We start from the raw sequence: 11,762 nt of genomic DNA, 5'->3' as shown, positions 1-11,762 counted from the left end.
TCTTAAGAATTAAAGTGTTGAGTTTAAAAAACTAGAGGAACAAATATATTATTTATATTATATCTTAAAAATAAAAAAAAATATATTTTTAATTATTATTATATTTATTAAAATTATTAAAATTTTTATCTATTTATGAAAATTAAATTTAAAATTTTCAGTTTGTTATTTTAATTTATAAATAAAATTTTATTAATTCGATTATTGGAAAAAAATTTTTTATAAATTCATAGAAATTAAATTTTATAAATTAAATTATTAAATTTTAAAAAAATAATTTAATAATTTTTTTAATTATTAATGATATTTTTGAGAGAATGATCTCTTATTTTGATGAAAGGTTTTATAAATAGAATAGATAAATATATGTTACCTACGGAAAAGTGATTTTTCTTAATTTAAAAAATATAATAATATTTTAATTAATTTAATCAAATCAAAGGGCATGATTGTAATTATGTCCTAACAAATGAATCTTTACTTTTCTGGATCAGATGAGCTGTTATTTACTTTAAAAAAAACTGGGGGACGAAAAATGACAAGCGTTGGTGCGTATTTCGACTGTAGGCGTCAAAGATCACAGCTCATACGCTCCCTCGTATTTGTTTTTTCATATAAAACTGTTCAACCTTCTTTTTTCCTCCTCTTCTCCTACTTATCACAATGGCTAATAATGACTTGGACGGATTCAAGCTTGACCAGAGACACGGCAAGGCTAGAGTTAGGGTCACCAGAGTTTGGAGAACCAACCATGGAGGTAATCACTTTATGGTCGAATGGAATGTCAGCATCAGCCTCATTTCTGATTGCCTTAACGCCTATGTCTCCGATGACAACTCCAATATTGTTGCCACCGATACCATGAAGAACACGGTAGTTCAAGATTATGGGTTTTATCTATTTTATGTCATTATCATCTTGAGCAATCTTGAGTTAGTTCTTGCTCTTGGAGGTTTAATATCTCTCACTTTTGAGTGATTGGATCGCCTAAAATTTTTCACCTTTTTTTAAAAGAATTTTTTTAAGCATGCTTGCGGTCTCAAGAACAAGTAGAGATGCCTGGAGAGTAATTGTTTGTTTACTTCCTTGTGGTGATGATTCCCCACTTGATTTATGACTGCTACCTACAGTTGGAATCTGAGTTGAAGCCTAGGTGATTCCCCATCTATGATTAGGAGATTCTGTTCTGATCCTTTTAGATAGTAGATTTATCCATGGTCATGTACTTTTATTAGATCTATTCACAGGACCAATTTAGGGGTGATTCTCTGCTTGACATCTCAATCCAGTAAAACCTGATTGAAATTCATAAATAAAAAAGAGCTTGGATTTGTTTGAAGTGTGGTGAAGCCTACACAAAAGTCTATCTGGGATCATGATCTATAAATTATTTTTGTTCATATTGGAAGAACGACTTTTGATAGATGAAGGCAAATCTTTTTGCTTAGGGGAGTAATATATCATCAAAATTCTCATCGTTAATTCTATCACTGTGTCTTATCGTTTCTAATGCCACAATTTGTGACGATCTGCAATTTTGATTTCAAATCAGGTGTATGTTATGGCAAAGCAATGTTCAGAACGGCTTTCAGTTGAGAATTTTGCAATTTTACTGGCGAAGCACTTCACTTCATATTACAAGCAGGTAAATACTGAAGAAATTGAATATTTTTTAACATATGCAAAAAAGGTATGATGAGTTTATGCTATGTTATTGGACTAAAAAATACTTAAGGTACAAATGAACCAGAAAGCTTGATTTTGACATAGTAATAATAATTTACTCAGAATAGCTTGACTAAGACATTTAACTGCACCAAGCTATTTCAGTTCCATGAATATTGGCCAAAACCAAATTATGATATTTTGAGTCCAAAACTATTACATAAAAACGTATGTTGTGTTCAAATCAGCTTTTTAGATCAATTAATACAGGCCAAACTTTATCAGCTGGCTGGTAGAACTTTCTTTTCACTTTTACTTGAAAAGAACATGGGTCAATCTATACCAGATGCCTAACAAACTTCCAAAAATATTCATGTTGGACTTGGAGTCCTAGACTGCCAGAATATTAATAAGTGACAATGAGAGACACTAGTTCTGCTTTTCTCTATTTTTCTCAGTGTCTTCCGCCTTTTCCTAAAATCTCGTGCTTCCAAGCTGTTGCTCTTTATGACTTCATCTATCTAGAACTTTGAAAGAATTTATTCTATTGCCACAAATCTTTCCCCGCTTTCCCCTTTGGCCCCAAGCACACTGCGTGCCTTCTTGTAACTGTCACAAACTACTACATCTCTCTGAAATCATACTGGTCTCTTTTAGATACCAACTCTGGTGTTCATAATTGATGCCACTTCCCTTATGGCCAAATTATTTCCCACTTATTCTTATTATAGTTTATATTTGGTATCTGGTTCTCTCAACAGACTGAAAGGTCTTTTTTTTTTCTTTTTTCATTTTTTGTTTTGTTTTGTAGAGGCATCCAACTCAACAAATATTTGATAGTAAGTTTGCAGTTTCACACTGGAGAAAGCACTCCGCCACCCCATGTTACTTCACCTTGCATATATATAACAAATACTTACATATTCTTGCAGAACATTGCAAATATAGCAACCATGCAATACTAAATTGACCAAGCTCCAATGTGGTTAGCATGATTTTCATTGAGTTGTCTATTTTTGGCTTTCTAATGTTTCATTTTCCATGAACCTCTGACCTGAGAATTGAATTACTCTATTTGATGCTTCGAACTATCAAATCATTATCACCAAACCTACCAACCCTTCGTGGCACTAAAATTATCTCAAACCTAACCTTAAAATCCAACTGAACTCTTTGACTCTTGGAATCAGCACGAGACTTACCTTGAAAAAACAAAATTATGCCAGAGTAATAGTGAAACACTTGATCCCACTAGAGGACATGGAAATTTGTCATGGGTCCATCCTGTCATGTTTGACTGCACGGCTTGGGTTTCTGATCAGCCCTACATTGACTTATAGAAACTTACATGTACGTTCTGCATTTGGAATTGGTGCAACTCTGGAAAAGAGAGTGCTTTAATTAAATGCATTTTAAGGCCTTTGAATGAAGCTTGGTCCTGGTGTAGTTAACTTTAAGTGCATGGTCAAGCAGTAGGCTCCTTCATCATTTTCTGAGATTTAGGATCCAATGCACTTGATATTGTTGGAGCTTAGGAATTCTCGAACAGAAATTCTAATCATCGATGAAGAGCTTGTCTTCATTTCATTAATCTAGTGATTATGGTTGAAGAGTTTCTTTATGGATGAAGCTGAAGTTACAATGACTTGATTGATTTGCTTCAAAATCCCTAGTTTTAAATTGTATTGAGTTTCGCCTTTTGTCCTTCTGGCATTTACCCAATAAGATTTTTGTATAATTAAAAATGTTTAGTCATCAATTAATTTATACCTTATTTTTTAAAAATTTTTGTAGGTAAATGCTGCCATCATAAAGATTGTAGAAAAGCCTTGGGAGCGTGTAAGCATAGATGGACAGTTGCATACACATGGTAAGTAACCAAAGCTTGTAAGTAGGAGAATAATTGTGTACTGCATCTAACCTCAGAAACCATGCACAAGGGAGCATCCATATTGCCTCAGTCCCAAAAGTACATATTAAACTTTTATTGCCTCTGTACCCCTGGTCCATGTGAAATTGACCACCTTCTTCAAACTTATCAGATTATTCATGTAGTGGCCAGATGCATGGAATTCAAGAAAAATGGTGAATAACCACCTTGAGTTAAATTCTCTTGGAGCATCTCATGGAATTGGTAGACCACCGATCAGAGCTGTTTGTCCTTGTCTCTTTTCTTTTCATAAAATCGTTTTGTCATCCCCTATTCCCACCCTCCCACCCCCACCCCCCTTTTTTTTCTCCCTTTTTCTTTTCTAAATGAAAATCTTCCAACTTTTCTTGAACTTAAAAGAATTGGTTTCATTGTCAGGATATATGTTGTGTGCATATAAAATGTTCAAATATGCATTTTTTTGTTAACTTACATCAGTGATTGCTTGCAACTATGTTTATGTTTTTTATCCCTCCGCTGACCAAGGTTTTAAGCTTGGATCTGAGAAGCATACAACAGAGGTAATAGTTAAGAAGTCTGGAGCTTTACAGCTGAGTTCTGGTATAGAAGGAATGTCCGTGGTGAAAACAACCAAAGTAAATTTCTCTCCATCTCTTTGCTAGTGCTTTTTTTTTATGTTGTTTTTTTCATTACCTAAATAAGCTCCCATGTTATTGAAACCCCTTAGTTTGCCTTAACAGATTAGGATTTATGAGACTGAGCTAATTCTTTTGTTTATTTCCTCCTTTGGATGCTTTTGCGTGCTACCCCTCTAATATGATTTGTGTGCTGATTTTCCAACTATGGAATTTATGTTTTCAACAGTCTGGGTTTGAAGGGTTTGTAAGGGATAAATATACAGCTCTACCTGAAACACGAGAGAGGATTCTGGCAACAGAAGTCACTGCATCATGGAAGTATGATTTTCCCATTTTGTTATTATTTAGCATGAGAGCGTACAGAGATGTTGGCATTTCCTTTCGCATTTTTGGTTACTGTTTTTTTTTCTTCATCGTGTTATAAGATTTATATCTGAGGAAATTGTGGATGCAGGTATTCATATGAATCTGTCGCTAGCATCCCCCAGATTCCACTTTACTTTACAGAAAAATATATGGATGTGAAGCGGGTTTTGGCCAAAACTTTCTTTGGTCCTCCTAACGAGGGAGTATACAGTGCATCTGTTCAAAGCACTCTTTATCAAATGGCGAAGGCTGTAATCAACAGGTCTCTCTTGCTTATTAATAACATAACACAAAAATTTTATCACTTGCTGCTGTCATTAATTGATTTCTTATTTGGCAACCTTTTAATAGAGATTTATTTCCCTAAACAATTGCAGTTTTCCCGACATATCAGCAGTTCATCTTGAAATGCCAAATATCCACTTCTTACCAGCTAACATATCAAGCAAGGATAATACTATTGTAAAGGTAATGTACCTATCAGATTGTGTTGATCCACATTGAAAGCTAGATCAAAATTTTATGGACTTCCTGTCCTTTCCTTTCCTTGATATTATTTTCACTTTTGTGTGTGCGCATGTGTGCACTTTCTTTTATTTGTCATTATTAATAATTATTTTTGTGGGTTGAGTTATTATTTTTGTTGTTTTTTGGGGGGTTGGGGTTGGCAGGGTTCATGCATGATATCTGCTGTACCTTTGTTCAAAAGGTGTCAGTAATATGGATTTAAATCACATTCACGGCCGCAAACTGTGCCTGTAACAGCCATAATGTAACGGTAATGGCCTATCAATGTGCATTTTTAAAAAAAAAAAAAATTTGCATAACTCATGAATTAAAAGAAATTTAAAGTTATGAGTATAACTAAGATACCCAATTAAATAATAAACATTAATACATCAAATAACGACATTCAATTCATTATTATTAGACATCTTTAGTAATAATTAATTTATAGCTAAAATATCACATATTCCAAATTTGACAAAAAAAACTTGGCATCCAACATTATTTATTTAACAAATAAGTAAAACAAAGATAAATAACCCAAATTTTATAAGGAATAAATATATAGAACTAGAAAGATAGTTGATGAACTTAGTTTAAGAGAAAAGAAGTGAGACATTTATTGAAGATAGTTAACATTTGATAGAAATTTGAGAAAAGTGAAATACAACAATATAAAACTTCCCAATTTAATAAAAAGAAATTGAGTTGTTGCTCTCATATAGCTTAAAAAAAAAGGGAACGGACCATTGCCATTACTTAACAGTAAAAGACAGCCGTTACCATTATATAACTGCTGTAATGGCCATTATAGGAATAAATTTTTCTTTCCTTTTAAATAATGAGTGTAACGGTAATAGGAGGATAAAAAACCTATAAATAACAGCCTTTACTTAACATCCTCTAAGATAGAGAAGTGAGAAAGGAAACAGTTAGAGATAGTTGTGGTGGTGTCGTTTCAAAAGGTGTTCCACCTACAATTGTTGCACTATATTTCCTAGGTAATAATTTACTTACTTTCTCTTAAAAGACTTTTTGAAAATTTTCCAATAAACCTTCTGAAATGGAAGTTGATCTAGAATCACAAAGACAGTCAAATTCTTATTAATTCTCAATGTTCAATATCATTGATAATAATATCTATCCAAATATGTGGATGGCCCCAAAATAAGAAAATATGAAACGAATAAAGAAGTTATGAATACTAAATCACCTCAAAGTTCTAAATAAGTGAAGGACTACTATTAAATTAAATTTTTGAAAATTTCATTCTAAAAGATGTAGACGTAAACTCTCTAGTAGAAAGTCCTGCATCATTAGTGTTATTTGGATGAAGTTGCTTGTTCACATATCATTTTCTTGGCTCTTCCACTTGTTGATATGGATGCAAGGTGAGAATTATGCTTCACCACTTGTTTACTGAATAGCATCTATATAGGATGGACCAATGTCTTCAGAACTCTCACTGATGTTTCTCTCTCTATATATATATATATTAAAGCATCTAATAATTTTTATATTTAAACACTTCTTTTCACCTTTCTTAGTATAAATTTGGTTTTGGATGAGTATTTGAGTGAGTTCTGGGAAGCAGTAGTGAAAATTTTAGATGCCTAGGGTGTTTGAGAGTTATATAAACTCTGTTGAGAGTTAATCAGTATTTATTAAATTTGTTCTTAATGGAATGCTATTGGATCAAATGACAAAGGCATTGTTGATAAAAAGATGGCTTTTCCAAGATGAAATGAAATATGGATGGATGTAAAATATACACGGAGTATATAAATTACCTATGCATATTCTGTTGATTTTACTTGTAAAAATTTAAGATGTGAATAAGTGAGGATGACTGACGAATTGTACAGTTCAATGATGACGTGTACGTGCCAACGGATGAACCACATGGAACAATAGAAGCTACTTTGAGCCGTACATGGTCAAAGATGTAGAAGCTATTTGCAGAAATGACATATGGGTTAGTCATTTACCTTTCCACCTGTATTTGGTAATGGAAATAATAAGTGGGTCTATGGAAATGCACCATAATGGTCATGTTATCAACATCTGGATTTGTATTTGCATTTGTATTTGGATGTGTTTATGTAAGAAGTGGCATGTTCCCTTAGCAATAAATTGTTCTTACTAGAGATTAGCTTGGAGTTTCCCCATATACTCCAAAGTTTGCTTCATTATTCCCATATCTTTCACTCAGGCTTTCAAGTGTTGATTCTCCCCTACAACCAGATTCTTACCAGTTTGCATGGTACTGCAGTCCTTTCCCAGAGCATTCTCCCTCTCCCTCACCATCTGATAAGACAGAATACACTCTATTATTGTGTGGATTGCATTATTGTACAAATCACCTCGAACTCTCTTAACCACACACGATTGGCCGGAAGTAGTGCCATCTTGGCAATGAGGGATGAGATCCTTGGTTCCTCAAGAAGTGATTCCACTTGAGTAAGGCAAGGGCCAGGTTTTGAATGTTTCTGGTCCTGGTGTACTCCGTCTGATAAATAGAATAAAATAATAAAATTTAAATTGACTTATACTGTTCTAAGGATTTATTTTATAATTTTTTAAAATTAAATAGATTTTTTTAGAATTTAATTTTTAAGAACAAGATAATAATAATTTATTTTTAATTTATAATCCATAAAAAAATATATAAAAGAAAAAGAATAAAATAAAAAAATGAGAGTATTTTTTTTTATAAAAATGGAAACTATTTATAAAATAAAAATTATTATAAGAGATTATAAAAATTTTAAAATAATATAATAAAATCATAATAATCAGATTTAATATTAAATTTAAATATCAAACCATAAAATTTTTTAAAATTTAAATTAATTTTAGAACATACTCGTCTCTACTCATCCTACATGGAAGTGAGATCATAAAGAGGTAAGGGAGTGGAGGAGGACGACTTTGGTTGGCGGCGGGAGCATTAGTGGTGGTTTGGTTTGCCTAGTTAGTACTGTGTGGCACATGTGTTTAGCTAGAGGCATCACACTCTCGGTAGCAGATGCCTTACCCCCTCTTTTGGCAGTACTAACAGCCTCTGCCCACTATTTTTTATGGCTGCACAAAAGAAAAAGTAAGTATTGTAGCTCGGATACTCGTTCTAAGGTCCTTCACCTACTCGAATTATTGTGGACCCTGCTAGGCGAGGACAACGTTCCAGACAGCTACCGGCATATCAATCTTTCTTGGGACAGTAATCTCTTTATAGTAGTCTACTAATTCGATTTCTTTCTCAATTTGCTTTCTTGCCTTCTTTCTTAAGCGAGAATAGAAGTTTCACTCGTTCTGTAGGCCATTAAACCTACCGGAGACCCGATTCCTCAACCAAAATGATTTCTTCTTCCATCGTTGATAGAGGAGAGGAGAAGGTCAAATAATATTTGCCTCTTCCTACCATTGAAGAATCAGTACTCCTTATTCTGTCTTGTTCTTAATTGGTAGAGTTGAGCGAATATGGCCACATTCGCCTCAATTCCATTGTGAGAGTAGAGAAACATAAAATCCACCAAGAAGCACCAAGAATTGGGATGAAGTTACGCGACTGAAATTTTATGGAAGGCTAGGACATCCAGATAAAATTGATCAATAGGAAATATCAGTCCTGCCTTCATTCTTTAGAATATGACCATCTGCACGAATGTCTAAATGGGGAGGCAAAGACCTCAAAGTGTCTGCTAGAAATTTAATATATGGCGTTTAACTTGGTCAAGTGCCTTTTCATTATCACGAAAGGGATATCGTGAATCAGTAGAGTCTCCCCATTGCTAGGAATTTACCTTAATGGGATGATAGGGGCAAGAACTCGTATTAGGGTAGTAGAGGAGCTAGTAAGGGCTGTGGTGTTTGAAGAACTTGAAGGAGAGGAATTGTTTACAAAGTGAACAGAAACCTCAAGGGTGGAGGATGAAGCAGAGAGATTGGTTATTTTTAGAGAAACTAAAAGAAGAAGGAAGCATGGAAAGAAGCTGGAGTTACTTGAAAATCTAGATGTAGGAAAGAATTAAGGAAATGGAGGTAGAAAGGAAATATCAAAATCAAAGAGGGTGTGGAAGTAGAAGAAGAAGTTAGGGTTTATAGTGGGGCAATTATGGGCAGAAATAAATACATTTTTGAAGCTTGAGGCATCGCAGGCGATCAAAAGACGTAAGTTTGAAATGGTGCCAGTGTAACCGATTCGATGTTGCCAAATTTTCACCTATACGATAGAGAATAGATAGGCAATGCCTTCAAACTTACAAATCGAAGACTTGTGGGAAGATTTTTAATATGATTCAAAATTCACCTATAAGCTTTGACCTATTCTTTGTCTTTCATTGGTTTTTGATGGTGACATGTGTATGACTCAATCATCGCCTATTTGACTCGGTCAAAGAGCACTTGGTGGCATAGGTTACCTATTCTTGTATGACCAATATCCAGACCTCCAAGTCTCTCTCATACCTGGTTGGGCTATCAACATTTAACCATTGGTAGTTACTGGCACATAATCTTCAGAATCCCTATAAATATGTGATCCATTATCCAATAACTTTAGATTCTAATTAGGAATTTTAAACACATGAGCTACTATACATTTATCATAACCTCGCCTATATTTACAAAACATTGACATGATTATTGAAACAGTGGCCAATAAAAAATCAATCACCTTATATTTTTTTTTTATTATAAACTGATATTAGAAATGAGTAGTATTCGTTTCAAACTAAAAAAATCGACCGAACTAAATTAATTCAAAAATTCAGTTCAATTTTTTATTCATTTCAGTTTGATTTTTAATTTTAAAAATTTTGATTATTTCGATTCGGTTTAGTTTTGATGATAAAAAATAAAAAAAACTAAACCGAACCGATTAGTGATAATAGTATATTATTTTCAATAATATAGAAAGATTAGATTATATCAAGATTAAAATATTTCAATTAAATTTTAAAATACTAAAAAACGTATAAAAAATAAAAATTTATTAAAAATTCAAATCGATCAAATCAAATCAAATCAAACCGAATTAGATCGGTTTAATTCAATTTAATTTCTGATTAAAATCGGTTCAGTTTAGTTTTCATAAATATCAAAATTTCGATTTTTGATTTATTCAGTTTGATTCGATTCGATTTTAATCTATTGATCAAATACTCTCTTTAATTGATACGTAAAAATCGAATCAACCGACTGTGCACCACGTGGTTAAAAAATAAGAAAAATAAAAAGCGTTGTTAAGATGACATTAAATGTATATTCATTTATCCGTATTTAATAAGGTAGGGTGGTACTGATATTAATAAGTTAGATTAATATATATAAAGAAATGATTGAAATTTTTGTTCATTAGGTGAAATACAATTTAATGAAAGTGTAATATTTTATATTTATATTTTACTTTATAATAATTTTTAAGAATATATAATTTATTAAAATATCAATCAAATAATTTTATCAATATAATTTTTATAAGAGAGTTTCTATTATTTATTTATTTAAAATAAAGTAAGTTTATTTTGTTAAAAAACAAATTAAATGTTACGAAAATTATATATTTTATATTATAAATTCATGTAAAATAATTATTTTATAAAAAGCAAGTTAAATTAATAGAAATTAAATAAAATTATATTAAATTAATAATATCATTATTAATTAAAAATTATTTTATTCTAGTATTTAATGGATATGTTATCAGCTTTATATTTTGAATTGTTGATTTTTTTAAATATTTTTTGAAGTGATAATTATTTTTGTTAATTTAATAATCTTTTATGAAAAATAATTACTTTACAAAGTACATATCATTTTCTGTAAACTTAGAAAATAAAAAATAATATCAAAAAATTTTAATTTTTTAAATAATTTAAAGAAACTATCATATGTTGTAAATTATTATTATTTTTTCGTTAATATCATATATGTTCTATAATATGATAAAGTATAAAAAAAATTCATTTACAAAAGATTAAAATAAAATATAAATTTTTTATAAATTTATTTACTTTTTATAATAAAATAATTTTGTTTTCAAAAAAAAATTAGTCATAGAGGCTAAATTTTTATCATTATCCGCGCACATAGCGTGAATATTTTCCCAAAATGATAACATCTTGTTATCAGACTGGCCCCAAAATTCATTCAAATATAAAAAAAATTAATCGAATTAAATTAATTTAAAATTTTAATTTAATTTTTTATTTATTTTAATTTAGTTTAATTTTTTTAATTTTAAAATTTTAATTATTTTAATTTTAATAAAAAATTAAATTAAACTGATAATAATAATATATTATTTTTAATAATATAAAAAAATTAGGTTATATTAAAATTAAAATATTATAATTAAATTTTAAAATATTAAAAATAAAATTTAAAAATTTAAAATTTTACTAAAAAATTCAATCAAATTTTAATTTAATTGGATTTTTTATTAAATTAATTTAATTTAATTTTTATAAATATTAAAATTTTAATTTTTAATTTATACAATTTAATTTGATTTTAAATCAGATAATGGACGCCACAACTCATGAGTCATGGAGTTTGGTGGACCCATATAAGCTCGCTTTAACACAATCAACCGCGATGCACGGGTATTCAAATATTAGATTTATCCAAAAGCCGAAGCTACGCGTTTGCTTCAACGCCCCAACTCTTTGACACGACCTCCATATTCTTGTCTG

At 30.9% G+C, this 11,762-nt stretch overlaps 1 protein-coding gene across 1 annotated transcript; it reads left to right on the top strand.

Moving 5' to 3' along the window:
• The first annotated feature begins 542 nt into the window (after window positions 1–542).
• LOC110625006 (uricase-2 isozyme 2) lies at window positions 543–7,219 on the top strand. Its single transcript, XM_021770486.2, has 8 exons — window positions 543–873; window positions 1,553–1,645; window positions 3,460–3,535; window positions 4,082–4,191; window positions 4,421–4,512; window positions 4,649–4,822; window positions 4,938–5,028; window positions 6,933–7,219. The coding sequence occupies exons 1-8, from the start codon at window positions 664–666 to the stop codon at window positions 7,014–7,016; spliced, it is 930 nt and encodes a 309-aa protein (XP_021626178.1). The 5' UTR covers window positions 543–663; the 3' UTR covers window positions 7,017–7,219.
• Window positions 7,220–11,762: the final 4,543 nt, after the last annotated feature.

The sequence above is a fragment of the Manihot esculenta genome, chromosome 10 (assembly GCF_001659605.2).
Source record: "Manihot esculenta cultivar AM560-2 chromosome 10, M.esculenta_v8, whole genome shotgun sequence".
Classification (NCBI taxonomy): Eukaryota; Viridiplantae; Streptophyta; class Magnoliopsida; order Malpighiales; family Euphorbiaceae; genus Manihot; species Manihot esculenta.
This window is presented reverse-complemented; position numbering and strand designations above follow the sequence as displayed.